Here is a 20446-nt window from a genome sequence, read left to right on the forward strand (position 1 = left end):
ATGCTTAAAAGGTTCTACTGCCATAGTCCACTGAGACATAGTAGGTGAGAAATGGACAGCTACTGTCCTCCATTTTTCAGTCTCTCACATACATTAGTAGAAAAGGTCTTTCAAAAGGTATTAATAATTTTCAGAATTGAATTAGTTTAGAGCAAAGACGAAACGCTTGTACATTCTTGCTTTTTATAGGGACAGTAAAAAAAATCATTGAATCTAGTTTGCTGTGATGTTTAAAATGTAATAACAAGCAAGAGTAATTAAAAAAAACTTTAGTATTATCATAACCAGTTTATTCCTGTGCCATTGGCGCAGCACATAACAGACTTATTAGCCCTTCTACTGTTCACATTCTGTGCCTTCAGTGTAGGTTCAGGTCAATTTTGAAATGGGCCATGGATTCCCTGGTAACATATATCTTATTTCTTTTAAGGCTTTATCTTTCAAGGCACCCTATGTATAACCTCAGTTACTTATGTCCACCATATATGATCACTACTATACTGTTTTACTATAACACTGTTTGGAGATTCCCCCATGATTCTTCAAAAACCTGCAGGTGCCTGTCTGTGCAGGAAGCTATAGGCAAATGGTGGAAACACCACTGTACATTTAAAATCCAGTTTCAGTTTCAAGATTCCCTAAAATCGCACCTGTCTTTGATTTCGACCCTGGATCTAATTTCAGTAGATACGGCTAAATAGATAACGGATCAAAGCCTACATACATACAGTATAAAATGTAAAAATATTTTAATTTATGTGAACAAGGATAAGCGGAAGAGTATGGATGAATGGATTTTTTAAAATAGAAAAAGCTACTTTCTAAATGTTTATTTTACCCAAGATGCTGGTCAGTCAGCAGCACACACCCCCTTTCCTCCCATCAGCCTTTGCAGCAGCTGCTCAGCGGCGCTAGCTGCTAAGCTAGTTTAGGTAATCTGTCAGCCTGCAGCTAAATCCACGTACACTGCTGGGCTTTACACTCTTCCGGAATACTTTCCTTTCATGGGTAACGTCAGATTTTATCATTATGAGACAAGGTGCCAAGGTCATACGCAAACGGTAGTCGAGGTTTCGGGCAAAAGTGAGCGGTTAGCAGCGAAATATCAGCCACGTATTGTCTTAATGTTATCAGTCAATACTTGCTATCGCCCGTAATCACCGACATAAATGTTCAGCGGAACAAAACGACAGATGTAACAGCTGTTTATCCTAATTTATCAGTAGCTTCCTTTGCAGTCCTCATACTAACCCTTTTCCGACACTTGAATCGAGTTCACAGAGCTTCTAGTAGACGTAACCTGATGGTACATTTGACAGCTAGCGCTAGCTTTTTTTATTCGTAATTTTTAACGTTAGGCAGTAAGTATGGTAATTAAAGTTTGACAGTCTCCGTTAGAGTGGCTAAAATATTAATTATTTTTTGAAGAATCTGCTGTCGTCTGTCTGAGCTTGTGGGAAATAATTTCCGTATACAAATATTTCACTGCGCTTAAGTTTAAAGCAACCAAGTGTCTTTTGGCTAGCTGCCCGGGGATAGCAAAAGTCTTTCAAGTTAAACCTTATCACACGCGTCAACCCTCAGTCAGTATAACGAAACGTGCAATTTAGGGAGGATTTGATTTTACATGTACATACACGCATAGACTGTGATGGCTTCTCTAGAAGCTAACTCTTTATATGTCGTCATGTGAACAGCCTTAGGATCAGCTCTGCATTTCCACGTTGTCACATGAATGAGGGACTGTGGTATGCTCCGTCGGGCATCCCAATAAATAAACCCTTTCATGTGGGATGTACTCTGGCCCAGATAGTCTAAGGAAGAATCTTCTTTCTTGTTTTTCCAGTCAGTCTTAGCAAATAAAAGTGCAAGGTCATTATCCAAAGTCCTTGCGCTAATTCTAAAATAGTCCCAGCGTACAAAGGGACCGGATTATTATCGTGGATTTGCACAGAGGAAAGCAACACCCGTTACCGCTGTAAGGAAACCTGGGGCTTTCTATTTGGATGGATTTTCTCCCCCTTTGTTAGCTTTACTTGTCAGATCCAGAAAGAAATATCTTCTAACAGAGACCTCTTTACTAGTGCTTCTTTTGCTCAGTGACACCCTGTCTCTTAAAAAGTTTGGCTAAATGTCTATTTTGCAAGTTTTATTAATCTAAAATTTCCCTAACAGCTGAAGAAGACCCTCTAATGTGATTTCAACTTGGCACTTGTGATCAAGGACAGACTCGCTGTCCATGCTGCCACACTGGATATGCAGTGACTCTGCTGCTGAGAGAGGAATGACATTTGTCTCATTGTAATTCCTGGAGCTGCTTTGGGAACAGTTTGGGCTTGATTAAAAAAAGCTAACAAAAAATCTAGAAAAAACAAAGTTGCTGTTCAGAGCCAAGTTGGTCTTTTCTTCCACAGCCTGCTCTTTTACACTTTCACTGCCTAGTGTGCAAACTGTTACGGCCCTTGGGGCCAACTGAGAAAAAGGGGACTCTAGCTGTAGTGGATTAGACTCTGCCGTGGAAAAGGGACTGGACCAAGAGAGCAGGCCCACAGCAACACGCATCATGCTGTGGGTACACTAGGTTCCCTGTCTGAACCGCTTCTGTGTGGCACTTTTTTTTTCTTTTCCTGCAATCTCATTGATTTGGATGGTTGAGCACAAGGGCCACTTTGAAGGAGACCACCGGTGGCTGTGGTTTGGCCAGAGCTGTCAGACTTCTTGCCAGCTATTACTGATTTAGTACCCTTGTCCACTGCTACTGCTGCTGTAACCTCTTCACTGTGGTCTCCAACATGGTGAGTGGAGGCTGGAAGCATCACAGGAGTGGAACTGAACCATTAATACTAGTCTAGTTGGTTATTTTCCAACCTTTTTTTTTTCTTCCTCTTTATCTTTTCTATTGTAAATGATTGCATTCCAATTTTCTGGACCTTTTCCTCTGTACTGAAAAAAACCCTAAACTTCAGTCAAGGTCATTTTTAAAAAAAAATTGAAAGTCTGGAAAGAATATCGCTTCAGAGGAGGATGAAGCTGAGGAAACAGGTGACGGTGTGTGGAGGGGCCATATTCTGTGTGGCTGTGTTCTCACTTTATCTGATGTTGGATCGAGTCCAACATGACCCTGCACGGCGACAGAGCGGCGGGAACTTTCCACGGGTAAGAGTAATGACCCTTTCTGCAGCTTTTATTATAGCACATTTGTCCTGATTTTATTTTACTGTTTTTTTTCCAGTGATATACTACAAGCCTTAAGTCATGATAAGAAACATTCCTGCCTCTAAGGCCCGACTGCTAATTAGTCTAAATATGTTTCACTCTGTTTTTTTTTTTAAATTTACATATAAATGGACACCTCCAATCATGCATTTGTTATAATATAGTTATTTACTGGTTGATATATTTTAAATGTCCTACACTCCTTTGTTGACGTTTCTAAATCATCTGCTTTTTACTCTTAAAGCTATAACTTGACTACACTAATAGAGCAGAAGAATGCTAGTTTGATCTCTTGTGTTAATCCATATTTTTGTGTCTGTTTTTAGAGCCAAATTTCAGTCCTGCAGAACAGGATTGAGCAGCTGGAGCAGCTCCTGGAGGAAAACCATCAAATCATCAGCCACATAAAGGATTCTGTAATGGAGCTCACAGACACAGGAGCTGTCTCTCCCAGTGGCCACCTGCCATTCAGAAGTGCCAACGGTTCCTGGGTCCTACCCTTCGATGGTCGTCCCACTTTCCTTGCTGTTAAGCCGCAGGATTGTCAGTTTGCTGTAGGCAACAGAGATCAACGAGACGTCCAGGTTGGCCAGGACTTTTGTGTTGTTGTAGCTACTGTAAAAAAACTTTAAGAATATTTTTGGGGTCTTAACAGGGAGCGCTAATTGTTTTATTTTAGATGCTAGATGTGTACTCCCTCCTCAAATTTGACAACCCTGATGGTGGTGTATGGAAGCAGGGCTTTGACATCACTTATGAACCTAATGAGTGGGATAACGAACCACTGCAAGTATTTGTGGTCCCTCATTCGCACAATGATCCAGGTGAGTTACGTAAACTTTACTGAACATAACCGAGCGCTTCTGCATCAGATTGTTTTTTGTGAGACAGTCTAAAAGACGTCTGAGCAGTTTGTTTCAATAGTTTGGTACTTTAGGACTTAACTGAGTGGGAGGCTAGTTTGTAGGGATGCAAAATTCATTCAATATTGGATTCATTTGTTCTCATTATTATTAGCATAATGCTGACATGATTGACGGCTTAGCAACAAACAATGGAATTAGGAAGATATTGCCAATGGAAAACTGGAACAATTCATAGATGGGATTGGCTGAGATTATATTTTAGACTGACATTTCCATTAAGTTTGTTTACCCGCCTGTGCCACATGCTTGATAACTTGACAGTTATTGATATGTTGACAGGCCAGAAAGACCTGGAAATTTTGTCCATCAGCAGTGGGAATAGGTTTCATTCTGAATTGCATTATTTAAAACTTTGCTGAAAAGTTATAAACATGTGTTGTATCCAGCTAGAGTGGTGATTTAGTTACAGAAATAATCTCAGCTCTTATTGAAGAGACATGAAAGCAGATCTTATCTGAATTCTCTTAAAGCAGAAAACTGATATTAAGAGTTTAAAATGGGGTTTGCGAAGGTTTTGATGACTGAATGCCAATTTAGAGAGTGAGTAAAAGGCACATATCAAACACTTGAAGCTGTTTAAGCTTCACAAATGAACTTTGAACAGTTTTGTAAGAGTCAGATTGGGATTTTTTTCTACAATTATCCTTTTTCACATGGAACACACAGCAAGGAGTAGACTTCAAACACATTTGCACAACGGGGAATATTGTGCTTCACTTGGTGAGGGAGCTTCCTGTAGCGAGAATGCAGGAGGCAGCGCATGATTTTCTTGGAAGTTGTCATTTTGTGCTAGGTTAAAGCTTTTTTTTTAAATTATTATGGAGGTGTTCTTTTTGAAACCAGGAATATATAAAAAGAAGGTTTAGTCTGCTGTGATGACTAGGATGGAAAAGTTGAGTTTGAAGGGAGTCACGGTATGAAATGAGCTGTGGATCAATTAAATTAAAAGTAGTGGAGAAAGTAGGAAGGAAGGCAGTGCACTCTTTCGCTGCGCTCAAGGTGAACCAGCGGATAGGGTCCTGCACTTTGGAGAATCCAGAGTTTAAAGTAACAATGTGAAAGAAACAGCGTTTGTTTGCTTTCCACAACACTAAATGTGTTTATTTGTCAACACTTTGTCTATTGCTTATTTATGGAAATTAGTGTATACTGAATAGAATAGTACCTAATTTGCAAAATGACATTTCAGAAAAATTGTAATAAAACAAAATAACTGCCTTAATGTCAGTAGATAAATGGAGAATTTTCATAGTGATATCTGCTATTTGAAATACTAGTTCCTAGTAAAAATGTATGAAATTTTACAATGCGTAGCTTTAAAGGTCATTGTTTTGGTCATACTCCACTCACACACTCCACATATGCCAGACTTTACAGTTTTATTCCTCTCCAAGGTTCATATGTCATCCAGGGTTTATGTTAGCGAGCATTTCCTCTCTAAAATGATATGTTCGTGTCGAAAAGTGACAGTACTTTTTTCCAATACTTTCTGATTTATGAGCTTCATTTCAGATCACCTCTTTAAAAGGCTTTTAAGTTGTAATATGTGATCAAAATTATTAGACAGATGTGTATTGAATCAGTACTGAAGTATTGAAGCTGACTGTTTCCAATATTTACATTTCTCTTCTCTTCTGTATGCAAATTGGCACGTAGCTTGATAGGTAATGTCTCATTCGCATAGTTAGACATAGAAATTTCAGAAAACCTTTCATGCAAAAAAACGATTGTCTTAATGTAAGCAGTCAACTAGGGAATAGTCTGTTCACCTCTAATGCATTTCTTCTGATTCTGCATATTTCCCACATGATGTGGAACTTTAGTTGCTATAAAATGTATTCGATTACAACATGCAAAAGAGATATCCTAGAGGAGCTTTGTGGGCTGCAGTATACTATTGCACATTTAAAATGCAAAGAGAGTGCTTTTTAGTCATTTTTCTTAGAAACCACTTTACTAAAAAGGTTGTAGAGGGGAACAGCTCTAGTTGAATAAAACATAAGTTTTATTTTTGATCCGTGACAATCCAGCACTGAGTCTCTTTGCGTGCGCTTTCTTCACGGCTTTGTATTAGCTCTGTTTGGATAAGCATTGGTAGGAGTGAATTATTTCACGGTGTAATTTGTATGAATGTTTGCCAGTGGCTGTGCAGATTGCTCAGATTTGTCCTCTTGTGTTGTTAGGTTGGGTCAAGACTTTTGACAAGTATTTCACAGACCAGACGCAACATATTTTAAACAACATGGTGGTGAAGCTGGCTGAGGATCCTCGCAGGAAGTTCATCTGGTCTGAGATTTCATTCTTCTCCAAGTGGTGGGAGACTGCAGATGTACACAAACAGGAGGCAATGCGCAAGTTAGTCATAGCTTTGTGAAGCACACAGCTTTGCCTTTTATTTTTACTCAAAAACAGAGAACTCAGTGAGATTTCTTTGATGTAGACTGGCCCTAAGTACAATATGTTAGACTGTGAAATCTTAAAAATAGCTCATTATCTCCTTAATGTGACTCTCCTTCTTTAGGGCTGGATTATCCTCACCTTGCTGTCTTAATCCTTTCTTTTTAACAGACTGATCCTCGGAGGACAGCTAGAGATTGTGACAGGAGGCTGGGTGATGACGGATGAAGCCAATGCCCATTACTTTGCCATGATAGACCAGCTCATTGAAGGGCATCAGTGGCTGGAGAGTAATCTAGGTAAACAATCCTTCAAGAAAATTTATTATTATTCAGCGGATATCATTTATATTCAGAGTAATGTTTATGTAAAGTTCAAAAAGTTTCATACTGTCTCTGAAATTTAAGGGCTTTTGCCTTCATTCTAGTAAAAATGTAAAATTCTATCACTCCTCACACTGCTTAGTATTGAAATCCTAGCTCATCATCCTACATGCAGCAGATGTAGCCTCTAACTCAGTGGGTGCTCAGATGCTTTGTGCTACTTTCACTGCATCCCACTGAGAAGAGTGATTTCCTAAAAGATGTATTCCTCTTTTATCCAAGGATAAACCTGAAATACTTTGCTTCCTGCTTGCTGTCATAGGTATAACTCCTCGCAGCGGGTGGGCTGTAGACCCGTTTGGTCACAGTGCTACTATGCCCTATCTACTGAAGAGGGCCAACCTGACCAGCATGCTCATCCAGAGGATCCACTACTCCATTAAAAAACATTTTGCCTCCACCCGAAATCTGGAGTTTATGTGGAGGCAGGCATGGGGTGAGTGGACCATAACAGCTGATGTCATCTGATTCATGTGCTTGTCTTTGTTAAGCTCATTGCCGAATGAGTCATGGCACTCGTTATGGCATTTGAAAGAGGAATTTTTGGAAGGACAACCAGTGAAAATGGCCTCAGAAGAGCTGCCGTCATTATTTTTTCTGATTAAACTGGATGTCTGCCAAAGATTATTGTTCATTAGATTTTAATTTGAAAAATTTGATATGCCAGATAATATCAATATGTTACTGTCACTATTTAGGGAGAATTACTCTGTAATTAAATACTGTCCAGTGTTTAACCAGTGCTAGGTTTTGAAAATTAAACTGATAGCAGTTCTAGAAGCACTGATATGTGTGTGATCATCTTTGCTCAGAGCAAAATGTGTTCTTTCTGTCAGTATTTCTCATGCTAGTGCTTTGTTGTCCTTACTTTGCCACCCTAACAGACATGGGGTCAAACACAGACATCTTTTGCCACATGATGCCCTTTTATAGCTATGATGTACCTCACACCTGTGGACCTGATCCAAAGATCTGCTGCCAGTTTGACTTCAAGAGGCTACCAGGCGGAAGGATAAATTGTCCCTGGAAAGTGCCACCAAAAACTATTGTGGAAGCCAACGTAGCAGAGAGGTAAGTCTTCACTTTGTGGATGCTCACCGTGGAGCAAAAGATTTCATGCTTAATTTTTTTCTGGGTTAGGTCTGTAGACCAGACAAGTGATGTATTAGCAGAATAATCAATAATGAACATGCTGTTATTTAATGGCTCAGTATACAAATGGACAGAGATTTGCAGAATATATGAGTGAGTCATGACCATATATGAGCTGTAACACGTTACTGTAATCCGGTTACTTTTTCAAGTAATGAGTAAAGGGATTACTGTTGCAAAAAAGTAATTGGATTACTTTTACTTTCCCATAAGCATGCTGCATTACTGCATTACTAAACTGTGATTTTTTTTTTTTGTGTTTGTCTGTGAGAGTGTCTCACGACTATGACGTTCGAGCATGCGACGTCCGTGGCAGAAACAGTACTGACATTACTTTAAGTTTGATAAATGTTAAAACAAATTTCTTCAAGTCAAACACTGTTGCATATCATTTAAATTTTGCTTGATGCAATGTGCATGAAGTTAAAAGATTAAAACTGATAAAACAATTTTCGAAAAGAGACTTTTTGATTTGATTTAATTTTATATGATGGATTATGTCGAATAAAACAGAACTGGGCTGAAAGGTCCATTGCTTTATTACATATTTAGGTTGTGTATCATGTTTTTAAAAAGTAGATAAATAATAAGTAACTAATTAGAAGTAATCAGTAATTAGTAACTAATTATTACTTTCAAGTAACTTGACCAACTCTGTTCATGACAGCTGTAAATTACAGCTCTAACATACTCTGCTCAGTATATTGTTCTGACCTTTACATAAAAAAAATTGGAGTAGACTAAAATGCTTGTTTTTTGCATAACATGCAAAAAACAAGCATTTTTGTTTAGAGTATAATATGTAACTTTTGACATTGTGCTGCTTTTCAGCCCAGCAACACACAGCCCAGGTTGTTTCGCTGTTGTTGCAACTCTATTTTCTTTAATGGTCCCTTTAAAAATAAACTCAGCTTGAAGTTGTGCCAGTAACAATAGTCAGAGAGGTTGGATGAACAGAGGGAACCAGACATGGGGCCAGATTTACTAAGCTGTACAAAAAGCTCAGAGTACAGTGAAAAGTTTTAAATAAACTTTAAAAACGAGTAATTTCAGTAATGAGCAAAACAGTCCATGTGATGCGGCACGGAACAAAAAACAGGCTAAAGTCCAGTTTAAAAAAATGTTTTAAAATGTAAAACCTGTAGATTAACATGTTAAAACAGATTTAATTCAATTTAGCTATTGTGGTTTAGTAAAGATAGAAATGGATAAATATTCATTTGTAGCACATTTGTAAACGATTGAAACTGGGTTTACAACTCATTCAATCACAATCCACACAGCATCATCACAACAGGTTAAAGATAGATATCCAATGGGGCAGATTTCACTGGCTGACTGGCCCTGGTCACAGCTGGGATCCTCAATCTGCGTCTTTGGCTGGGGTTTATCGTGCTGCTTCACATATGTTTCTCTCAGGGAACAGCTGGACAGTTCAGACCAAGGAATGACAGCGGAATGAGAGTTCATATGTTATGACACATTAGAGCAAAAGCTTAGGTCAGAAATTGGTTGGACCAGGTGTGGCCTTGGAAGTGCTGATAGCTGTTTGCTGGATAAATCCTGATAGGTCAGAAAACAGAGTCATCCAAAGATTAATAAAAAGAAAAAAAACAACCCCAAAACATTTTTTGTAACACACACTGTATTAACTATATAAATCTAAAAACTGACCACCCGAATGTATAGAGGAACATACCATTATTGACTGCCTGAACCTGACTAACTAGGCATAAATGAAATGACTGCAGCTTTGCCATCTCAGTTAAAAGAAGCACTTATTCATTTATTGATTAAAGTTAAAGGAGAGAACGTGACAGACAGACAGCTCTTACATTAACTACTAGTGCAATTAGAAATAATCATCCTGCCTGAGTTATTTAAATAAGTTCCTCTTCAAATTTTTCAGCCTGACAGGAACAAAAAATCCATATGCAATAAGGCAAGGAGTAAAAATGATTGTCCATGCTGTGTCTGTTGCTCCTTTGGCTCTCAACCTTTAGCAAATCTGGGACATGGAGTACTGATGCTCTTGCAGTAACATTAAGCAGCCTTTCAAGGACCTAAGGATTTTTTTCAGAGAGGTGTTTCTGTGGAGAATACCTCCAGGGGTAATTTGATCATCGTTCCTCTTTCCTCTTTCCAAGGTCATAGTGATTTCCTAGAAAAGTGTCTTATGCAAAGCATAGAAGCTTGGATGGCAAGAAATATGTCCTAAGTGTCCCCTCTGCCTTTTTTTCCTCAATCAGGGCACAGCTGCTCCTGGATCAGTACCGTAAAAAATCGAAACTCTACCGCAGTAAGGTGCTCCTTGTTCCTCTGGGGGATGACTTCCGCTATGATAAAGCCCTTGAGTGGGATCAGCAGTATATCAACTACCAGAAGCTGTTTGACTACATGAATTCTCACCCTGAGATGCATGTACAAGTGAGAAATTTATTTGTCAACTGTCACAAATCTTATAGCGAAATATTTTTTTCCTTCCCTCCTGTATTTCATCTTCTTCTTCCATCTCAGTGTGTAGTGTACCAAGTAGTTCAGCATTCAACCTTTCTCATGGTAATGAATCATGCAGTGGTATTTTAACTTGCTGACAGAACAAAGAATCTGTCACGACTTGATATCTGGTGCAGAAGATGTCATGTAAGATGAAAGGCACAAGCCTAATGTTGAAAGGCTTTTTATTTCTTGTGTTCAGATGTGTTTGAAAGCGCCCATTTAAAAAAAAAAAAAAAAATTACATGTCAATCGGCTCCTCAGGCACAATTTGGGACTCTCACAGACTACTTCAGCGCTGTATACAAAACAAACGGCGTGGCCCAGGGATCCAGGCCGGCAGGCTACCCGGTGCTCAGTGGAGATTTCTTTGCCTACGCAGACCGTGAAGACCACTACTGGACTGGTTATTTTACCTCCCGACCCTTTTACAAGAGTATGGACCGCGTCATAGAGTCCCATCTCAGGTAAGGCAGATTTAGTCACTAATATTGCTGACTTCAGATTTGGGGATGTGTTGGTTATCCTCTACTGGTTATTTGGACAAATTTTGGAAAGGACTATTTTGCACTGCAAAAAAATTAAGGTGTGGACTCCAGTGTAAAGGGACCTACCTGTGTCTTTAACTTCTGCTATACAAATTAACCTGCAGCATCAAATGTTTTTGACCAAGTTCTGTATCGAGAATGTCAGTTGACACTTGCCCACAGTCAAAAAAAAGAAAAAAATATTGGTCCTTTTGCTCTCTAACCAATCGCTGTGCCTATTCACTAAACCATCAAAAACTTAAAGTCCAACTGGAAATTTTTGTGATGAATCAGTAGAGATCTTATAGTTTGGCCACTGCTGTAGTCAGATAATGTGAACGCACCTTTAGCTGACTAAAGGTACTTTAAAGGTGTCCCTCGTGATAACTATATGTCACTGTCCTTCAGGGGGGCAGAGATCCTCTACAGCCTGGCGGTTGCAAATGCTAGGCATGCGGGCATGGAAGGGCGTTACCCGGTTTCGGATTATTCCCTGCTAGTGGATGCCAGGCGCTCCGTTGGCCTCTTCCAGCATCACGACGCCATAACTGGCACAGCAAAAGAAAATGTTGTCATCGACTACGGCACCAAGTAAGAAACGAAGGGAGTTAGGACGATTACTATCTCGCTTTTAATCTCAAGTCTCTTGTGACTGGCCTGTTCGATACAAATGTGTTGCAAATAAGAAGGTGTCTCCTTGAAGTGCAGCACTTTCATTCTTTCTCATCCTACCTAGATTACTGCGGTCACTTATTGGTCTGAAGAGAGTGATCATTAATGCTGCTCATTTCCTGGTGATGAAGAACAAAGAGTTTTATCGCTTTTACCAGACGGAGCCTTTTCTGGAGACGGTAAATGCAAACTTCACGTACAAAAAACAAACGGACCTGCATATTTGTGTGTTCTTGAATATTCACTGTGCTTTCTGTGTTATATTTTCCTTCTACAGGATGACAGGCGTGCTACTCAAGACTCTATGCCTCAGCGCACTTTAATCGAGCTGGACCCTGCAGGACCAAGGTATTATCTGCATCATCTTGCATCTTTCATCCCCCCCGCCTTCTCTTTCACCTACTCCTACACCATCCTGTGCTCATAATTGCTTTTTCCTTTTTTTCCCCCTTTTTTTCCCCCCTCCCCATCAGGTACCTGGTTATGTTCAACCCAGTTGAGCGAGAGAGGCTATGCGCGGTGACCGTGTTGGTTAACACAGTCAGGGTTCGGGTGCTTACTGAGGATGGACAGACGCTTCCCGTACAGCTGAGTGCTCAGTGGAGCTCTGCGAGTCAGATGAGTGCAGAGGTGTTTGAGGTAAGGCACTGACTTCATTTGGATGCTGGTTTCTGCGTAGCGATATCAGAATCAGAATCGTGTTTATTGGCCAAGTATATGTGCAGACGCATACAGGGAATTTGTTCCGGTAGATGGTGGCTCTCAAGCACAGCAATGTAAACACACACACACACACACACACACACACACACACAAGAAACACACACAGCACACACACACACACACACACACACACACACACACACACACACACACACACACGTGTCTATATATACACATTACACATACATACACAAAGCTGTGTAAACCAACTATAAATAACGAATCTAAACTTATATACATAAAATACAGAAATGAATGAGGTGGAATGAATACTACAAAATGTACATAAGGTGCAGCTGCAGTCTGGCAGTGGGAGCAGTGTGACAGGTCAACTGTTAAGAAGGGAGATGGCGAGGGGAAAGAAACTGTTCCTGTGTCGGGTGGTCCTGGTCTGCAGGCTTCTGTACCGTCTGCCGTATATTGGCATATCAGTAGCACAGTAGTACACAGAGACTCTCTAGAACCACAGAACAGACTCGCAACACAATACGAAGTCATTATGCTCAACTGAAAAGAGAATAGCTATAAAGACATTGAAAAGCTGCCAAGTTAGATCAGATTACTATCTGATAACATACAGGAGGTGGACATTTGTGCATTTAAAGTGGGAATATTTTGCTTTTATGTGAGTATAAGTCTTATACAATAGATTTTACAGTGTTAGACAAGTTTAATTCTCTGTGTGTGTTTACTGTAACTTGGCCAGCGGATGAAACTCCACGAGATAATAACTGCATACATGAGTAAAAACAAAAGGCAAATTTTAAATGCCACGTTTTTGCACATGCCGTCGTCTTTGTGACAAAATGCTGAGTCATAGAGTTGGGGCAGCTGTAGCTCATTTGGTAGACTCGTGAGGTTGGTGGTTTGTGCAGCTTTGCTCACTGTGTTTGTGTCTTGAAGAAGAAATTAAGTTGCTTTAGAGAAAAGCCAAGAGGATGTACTGTATGTAAAGTATATCATGTGTGTTTTAAAAGCACTTAGTCTTCTAAATAAAAGTTTTACTTCTTTTTCTCTATTTACCTGCAAGTTGTTACTAGGACAGATGTTCTTTTTCAGCTATTGAAAATTACATAAAAAATAAACTGCCTCAATCTATTAAATCTTAAGGTAATTGAATTTTAAATGGGTTTTTTTCCCAAAAAATGCTTTCCACCAACAGAGGCTAATGAATTTTCATTTTAAGCACAGTCGCTCATAAGATTTTAATTATAGCACTGTTGCTGATATGTAAATGCTTTTAAGTTTTAATGAATGCCTTGTGGTCAACGTTTGCATTCCTGTGTAACACGAAGAACGAAGCCAGCATTTTAAAACACAAGCTGTTTGTGTTTTATTTTTGTTCAAAATTAAAGCTTTTCTCAATCCCTGATCCAGGCGACATTCATGGTTCGTCTCCCACCTCTCGCTCTGGCTGTTTTCCATCTGTATGACTCTCCGGACTCACCCATGACACTACGTTCGGACACTCTACTCAGGCTATCTGGTCGGGGTGTTGCCGCCAGAGCTGTGGACCCGCTTCCTGTCCGCTCTCAGCAAGCCGACTCTCAGACCTTCTACATCAGCAGTCAGTCTCTAACGCTAGGCTTCTCTGGAACCACCGGCCTGCTGGAGGTTTGTATTTCCTCTCCTCTTACTTCTGTTTGACTTTGTATCTGTTAAAGTTTCACTGATCTGTTTCATCTTTGATCTGGTGGAGGAAAAGGCCGTGAGTTTGATTTGTAAACAAATCCTTCCCGTTTGATCAAAGTGAACATGCTATGTCTTGTTGTTGCGGAGAGAAGCTTTAATCTCTTCTCTAATTGTTTTTTCCCTTTCTGCTCACTCTCTGTTTTCATCTGCAGAGTATCAAACGCAAGGATGATCCTCAGGAAGTGAAGGTTCAGATGCAGTTCATGGTGTACGGCACTCGTCCTTCTAAAGACAAGAGTGGCGCTTACCTCTTTCTGCCAGATGGAAAAGCAAAGGTATTTACTTGACTCTGTCACACGTTTACTTGTCTCTCTCTAAAGCCTTTGATCGAGACTCCCCTGTGTATACTGTCACAGTGTCGTCCCAGGGAGCTCGGGGCAGGAATTCAGGCAGACTGGGTACTGCTTCATTTTTGCTTGATTTAAAGACAGTAAGAGCTTAGTTGCTGTACTGTATCTGCAACCCCAATTCCAAAACAGAATACAACGATTTGCAAATCTCATAAACCTATAATTTATTCACAATAGTACATAATATATATATATTTTAGATGTTTAAAGTGAGACATTTTACTCTTTCGTAAGAGATATTGGCCTATTTTAAATTAAATAGGCCAACTACAGGATTCAAAACAGTTGGGCCATGTTTACTGTTGTGCAGCCTCCCCTGTATAAATGTCTGGGAACCAGAGGTGACCAGTTTCTGCACATTTGGGAGAAATGTTGTCCCACTCTAGCTTCTCAACAGTTCTGGGTCTTCTTTATGTTATTTTTTTTTTTTTATTTCATGATGGACCAAAACTTTTCAGCTGGTGAAAGGCTTGGATTTTCAGGTGTGGAGATATGGACATGGCTTTTATTTTCATTGCACAAAATGACAATGATGAGTGCAAACTGCCTCCAGGGCAAAAACAACTGCATAATTCTAACACAACTCCATGTCCTTGCAAGCATCTGCAGAGACAACATGCTAACACAAAGCTAGACAAGAGCACAGAGTGATGTTTAAGTTGAGTGAATGCTGACCCCAGCCCAGCCCAGCAGAGTGTTAGGGTTAGAGGTTAGGGCAGTCAGGTGGTTGCCTCCGTTCCTGTATGCTCATGTTTCTGCAGCACAAACACTGTGGCGATCACTTTGAAGCCTCTTTGTGTTGGTTTTTGACTTTACTTTGTGTTGTCAGCTTTGACTTCGTATGTAAAAACTAAAAGAAAAATCTTAAGTGTGTCCTCATCAGGATTAGGGACTGGTGTGTGTGTGTGTGTGCGCGCAACTGTGGTCTGTAGATTTATGCTGTTAACTGGCAACCGTGACAATGCATCCAAGGTAATATTATGGAATAACGAGAAAGTAATTTAACAAGTTGTGTAACAAATACCTTCTCTGTCAAGGAATCAAGTAAAGAATGTGATACATTGTTTGAGCAACAACCCAACACTGTGCATGATAAAACTTGAACCTGTATTTGTGGATGGCACAGTGTTCAGAGAGAGCGATTTCTGGAAGTGTTTCTGAGCTCATACTGAGTGACTGAATCGTGCCTGTTTTTAATGCACTGCTGCCTGAGAGCCTGAAGATCACACAAATCCAGTATTGGTTGTTGGCTTTGTCGCTTGCGCACAGAGATTTCTCTATATTCTCTGAGTCTTTTGATGATATTATTTACTATAGATGAGGAAAAGTTCAAAATCTGCAGTATTACATTGAGGAACATTTTGAAATCGCACTGTTTCGCCTTCCTTTTACTCTTTCAGCCTTACCACCAGAAAGAGCCACCTGTGGTGCGAGTTGTTGAGGGGCCTCTTTTCTCTGAGGTGGTGGCACACTACCAGCACTTTCAACAAACCATCCGCATCTACAATGTGCCAGGTAGTAACTACTCAAAACTGCTTGGTGGATTGAGCTCAAATTGGCTTTGCCCAGGCTTTTTATGTTTAAAGACACCAGATGGTAGAATACAACAACAGCCAATATGTTTAACAAAATGACAATTTAGAATTTAATGAGATTTTTTTTTTTTTTGGAGTCCGTTGACTTTCTGTTTTTTAAGCGTGAGGAAGTCTTGTTTTTAATGAACATTTCCATCTTCCTCTGACTTGTTTCGCATTTTCAGGGGTGGATGGTTTATCAATAGACATCACCACCATGGTGGACATTAGAGATCAGACCAATAAGGAGCTGGCCATGCGACTGGTCACTGACATCCAGAGTGGAGAGGTCTTCTACACAGACCTCAATGGCTTCCAGGTCAGTAGCATCATGAGTAAAGGAGAAATAACAACTTGTATTCAGATTTATTTGAAATGTTGCGTCTGTTTTCTATTAGATGCAGCCTCGCCAACACTACCTGAAGCTGCCCTTGCAAGCCAACTTCTATCCCATGCCCAGCCAGGCGTACATCCAGGATGGCAACTACCGCCTCACGCTGCACACGGCTCAGGCTCTGGGTGTCAGCAGCCTGGAGAGTGGTTTGTATCCTGTTACATTTTATTCAATAATGTGCCATTTTTCTTCATTTAATCTTTTAATGGAAGTTATCTTTGAAACGTGTGGTATTTTTCTTTGTTTACTGTGCATTAGGACTCAAGCACTTAGCTCTCCCTCTTCTCCCTTAAGAGGTTCTCAGAGAGTGAAACCGTTTAAATCCGCACGTTTGTGTGCTGAGCTAATCCTTTTATCATCATTAGTAATGTTTCTAAATGACAGATAGCTCAAAGTGTTTGCATCTATTGACTCAAGTCTGAAAGTTCAATACGTGAGCTCAAGCTGTTGTCTCTGGTCCGCTCTCCCTTCAGGCCAGCTCGAAGTGATTATGGACCGACGACTGATGCAGGATGATAATCGTGGGCTGGGTCAGGGCTTGAAAGACAACAAGAAGACGGCCAATCGTTTCCGGCTGCTGCTGGAGAGGAGATCAGCCAGTAACAAGGTCTGTAAGATGACAGCAGCGGTGGTCTTTCCAGCACACCATAGCTGGCTCAAGGAATTGAAAGACTGTGCAAGGTTGTCGGGTGCAGTGTGTGATTTGTTCTCCGTCTGTGCTATCTGTTAACACCTTTCCTCATATTGTTTTCCAGTACTCATTACCAGCCCATCTGTCTTTTTGCTATCCTCTCCACTCTCTAATTTTGTTTCCCTTCTCTTCTTCTTTTTCCCCCCCTCACTCCACTACCTTCAGCACGATGGCTTCTTTGCCAAACTCTCGTCCTTGTTACGTTCTTTTCTCTCTCCATTACTGAGTGACCGAGTTCAAGAGGTAAAGCTGTATCTTTAGTTATGGCTCATAGCTCCAGTTTTTTCCCCTTCCTTCCACCTCACAGTTGTAGCCAAACCAGTTCATCTTTATGACAGCCCGACTGAAAGAAACAAATGATATCATTTATCAAGTAAATGAATGCACATTGGCAGAGAATGGAAGGCATCGGTTGCAGTTTTATCATCGGGCTCTCCATCTAACCTGTCGATCATACGGGGGCGAAGTGTTGCCAGAGACGATGCATGTGATTTAAATGTTCACATCATAAAGTTGTGATTAGCACCGTGTCTGTCTGGACTAGAATTAGAAATACGCCTCCTGCTCGGACAGAGTAATTAGAGCCCGTCCCTCGTGTAGTGGCACTAGAGCATCTCTAGAGGTGACTCAAGATGCTGTAATAGTTCTGCAGTCATTTATCACAACTGTTTTAAAATCTGACTTTGCCCTCCTGCAGATGACTGACAGTGCAACAACCAGCTTCCCATCTGTACTCAGTCACATGACCAATGCCATGCTGAACCATGAGGTGTTGGCCTTACCCATTCTGCCCAAAAGACGCGGCATCCCTCCTCTACAAACCTTTGCTCCCCTCAAGTCCATCCTCCCCTGCGACCTCCACCTGGTGAACCTCCGCAGCATCCAGAGTCAGGTATAAAGACACATTTAAAAACAAACAAACACGATTTTCACAAAGTGGAAACTTTATTTTAGACATTTCATACTTTGATTCGTTTTTCGTGTGCTTGCATATGAGCAGCAGGACCCCCTGTCTCCCTCTCCATACACCGCTTTGATTCTTCACCGTCTCGCGCTGGATTGCAACTTCGAAGCTCAGAACCTCGGATTCAACTGCACCACCACTCAGGGACAGGTCAGGGTTGAAACTCGCACGCAGGATAAAACTACTGTACATTTTTGCATGATAAGAGGTTTATTTTGTAGCATATTTAAGTTCAGCTGCATTGTTATTTCTGTCATATGTAATTTTTTTATCCTGCCTAATGACATTTAAAAAAGTAATTTTGACTCGACTGCCAAAGCATCTGTTGATTAAAGTAGTCCTTGCGACAGAATCCACGCTGATTGTGAGTACACTGACAATGATCAAATAATTTTTTTTTTATTGGCAGCACTTTTTACTGCTGATAATTACATAGTCAATTTTGTTGATGAGCCTCCTGTAGATGTGGATTTTTCAGTTCATCTTGTGCTGTGTTGCTTTTGCTTAAAAGAAGTCTCCTGTTGTCTGTATTTTTCTCTGAAGCTCTCCTCCTTTTTCTCCCTGTCCAGCTGAGCGTGTCGGCTCTGTTCAAGAACCTGGACCTACAGCTGCTTCAGCCCATGTCACTAACTCTGATGCACTCCGGCACACCTCTGGCCAACAACACCACCATCACCCTCGATCCCATGGAGATCTCTGCCTTCAAGCTCAAGCTGCGATAAGAACGGTGCCGATCAAAAGAAACCCTCTAAGACTCCTCGGACCAACAACCACCTCCCACGCCGAGCATGGGCTGGCAACGGAGGGGTCTGGGACTCTGTTTTTTTTTTGTTTTTGTTTGTTTTAAAGTAGAACCACAAACGCTACAAGAGAGAGAGGGTCCACTGTAACAGGACTGACTGCACAGCAGGGGGCAGGCGATAGCCGTTACTGCAGATGGCTCAAAGAGCAGCTGAACCCGGGTGAACTTTTAGCTGTTCCAAAATGACAAAGACGGGCAGAATCACTCATCAGATTCAGCCGGGTGTCTGTTCAGTGTTGGTGGTCGAAAAATTAAGGGTTCTCCTTTGCAAGGAGTTTCTTTTTCTATCTCTGCTTCATCCTGCACTGAACTACTGAATGTAAATATTCAAAATGACAACAAAAAAAAAGAGCCCGGGACGCGTGTCACATCAGAGTGCAATTTGCAAAGCTTTATTTAGAAAATGGGTTCTTAATTTTGTTTTTCCCCCACAAATGCAGCGAAGATGAAACAGATCAGTGTTTTGATTTTGAACCGTTATAAGGTTGACTGACATTTTTTTTTCCCCTCCTTTTTGACAGTCTCAGTTGCAGCAAAGAGAATGTGAGGTCTTTTTTTTTTCCTCTCATATCTCAACTCACCAGGAGACAGAAGCTGCGAATCCTTACGCTGCCCGATTCCCACTTTGGTCACTATGTGATAACCGTGCGATCATTAATCATACTGGGTGACTGTTTACCTGTCCACTGTTTCTCCTTGTAGATAGGAAACTTTCTTTTTCCTCTTCCTGAGCTTCCTCTTCACGGATGAAAAATGTGTGGAAAGACTGAATTTCAAGCTCCCGTTGGTCGTTCCTGTGCTCGTACTTCACTGTTGAGAGTTTGGGCTGTACCATACTGTATGCAGTAGAAGATTAGACAAAGTCTATACCTCATATATACCATGCAGCAGATATATTGGTACCTGTGTGTCTGTGGAGTATGTTTATGTGAATATATGAAGGTTTGTTTTCTTTTTTTTTAAATGGGAGCATTTTCGAGGTGTACACTTTCAGGGACCATCCATAATACTGTTGATTATCATTAGTTAATGTGGGTGTCTGTCGAGCAGTGCCTCATTTCACTGAAGGAAAATAATTCACATTGACGGGAAATATCAGAAATTACGTGGTCAGTTCATCCGAATTATAAAAGCAAATACTATTTTTTTTTTTTATACTTCTAGTGGTGTGGAAACTCTTGAAGGATGTTCTTTTGATTTGCACCTTATATCAAGAAAAAAAAACACAACTCCAAACGATCAATCAACTGAGGCTTTGGAGGTATAATAATATGTGGCCATGCAGGTTGTTTTGAGAAATCTGTTCAGGGCTTCTATTACGTTACTTTCATTATGGCAAGGCTGTAAAACTATCATCACCATTTCCAGAGCCCAAGGTGACTCAGTTTTATTGCACTTTTTGTTTTGTGCATTGCTCTGTCCAGATTCCCAGAAATATTACGTTCATTAAGACTTCGAACTGTAGCAGATAGTGCTTTAAAAAGCTA

The 20446-nt window shown here is 40.6% G+C and overlaps 1 protein-coding gene across 2 annotated transcripts; it reads left to right on the forward strand.

Annotated features, from left to right (window-relative positions):
- The first annotated feature begins 867 nt into the window (after positions 1–867).
- man2a2 (mannosidase, alpha, class 2A, member 2) lies at positions 868–19918 on the forward strand. 2 transcript variants are annotated; one of them, XM_014340252.2, is made up of 23 exons: positions 868–1008; positions 2176–3156; positions 3543–3800; positions 3896–4040; positions 6326–6497; positions 6711–6838; positions 7185–7358; positions 7807–7993; positions 10324–10501; positions 10835–11037; positions 11506–11688; positions 11834–11948; positions 12047–12117; positions 12243–12408; positions 13870–14106; positions 14337–14459; positions 15935–16049; positions 16294–16427; positions 16507–16648; positions 16976–17109; positions 17891–18085; positions 18194–18307; positions 18727–19918. In XM_014340252.2, the coding sequence occupies exons 2-23, from the start codon at positions 3025–3027 to the stop codon at positions 18877–18879; spliced, it is 3459 nt and encodes a 1152-aa protein (XP_014195738.1). In that variant the 5' UTR covers positions 868–1008; positions 2176–3024; the 3' UTR covers positions 18880–19918. The 2 variants fall into 2 exon arrangements, with proteins under 2 accessions (XP_014195738.1, XP_042084718.1); XM_042228784.1 differs by having other exon boundaries at positions 872–2795; positions 2967–3156.
- Positions 19919–20446: the final 528 nt, after the last annotated feature.

The sequence above is a fragment of the Haplochromis burtoni genome, unplaced genomic scaffold (genome assembly GCF_018398535.1).
Source record: "Haplochromis burtoni strain Fernald_Lab_line unplaced genomic scaffold, NCSU_Asbu1 Contig_350, whole genome shotgun sequence".
Lineage (NCBI taxonomy): Eukaryota > Metazoa > Chordata > Actinopteri > Cichliformes > Cichlidae > Haplochromis > Haplochromis burtoni.

Coding starts and splice junctions, on each gene's coding strand:
- man2a2 (XM_014340252.2), top strand. CDS start 3,025: ATGAAGCTGAGGAAACAGGTGACGGTGTGTGGAGGGGCCATATTCTGT. Junction 4,041..6,325: donor TCATTCGCACAATGATCCAG/GTGAGTTACGTA, acceptor TTGTGTTGTTAG/GTTGGGTCAAGACTTTTGAC. Junction 7,994..10,323: donor GAAGCCAACGTAGCAGAGAG/GTAAGTCTTCAC, acceptor TTCCTCAATCAG/GGCACAGCTGCTCCTGGATC.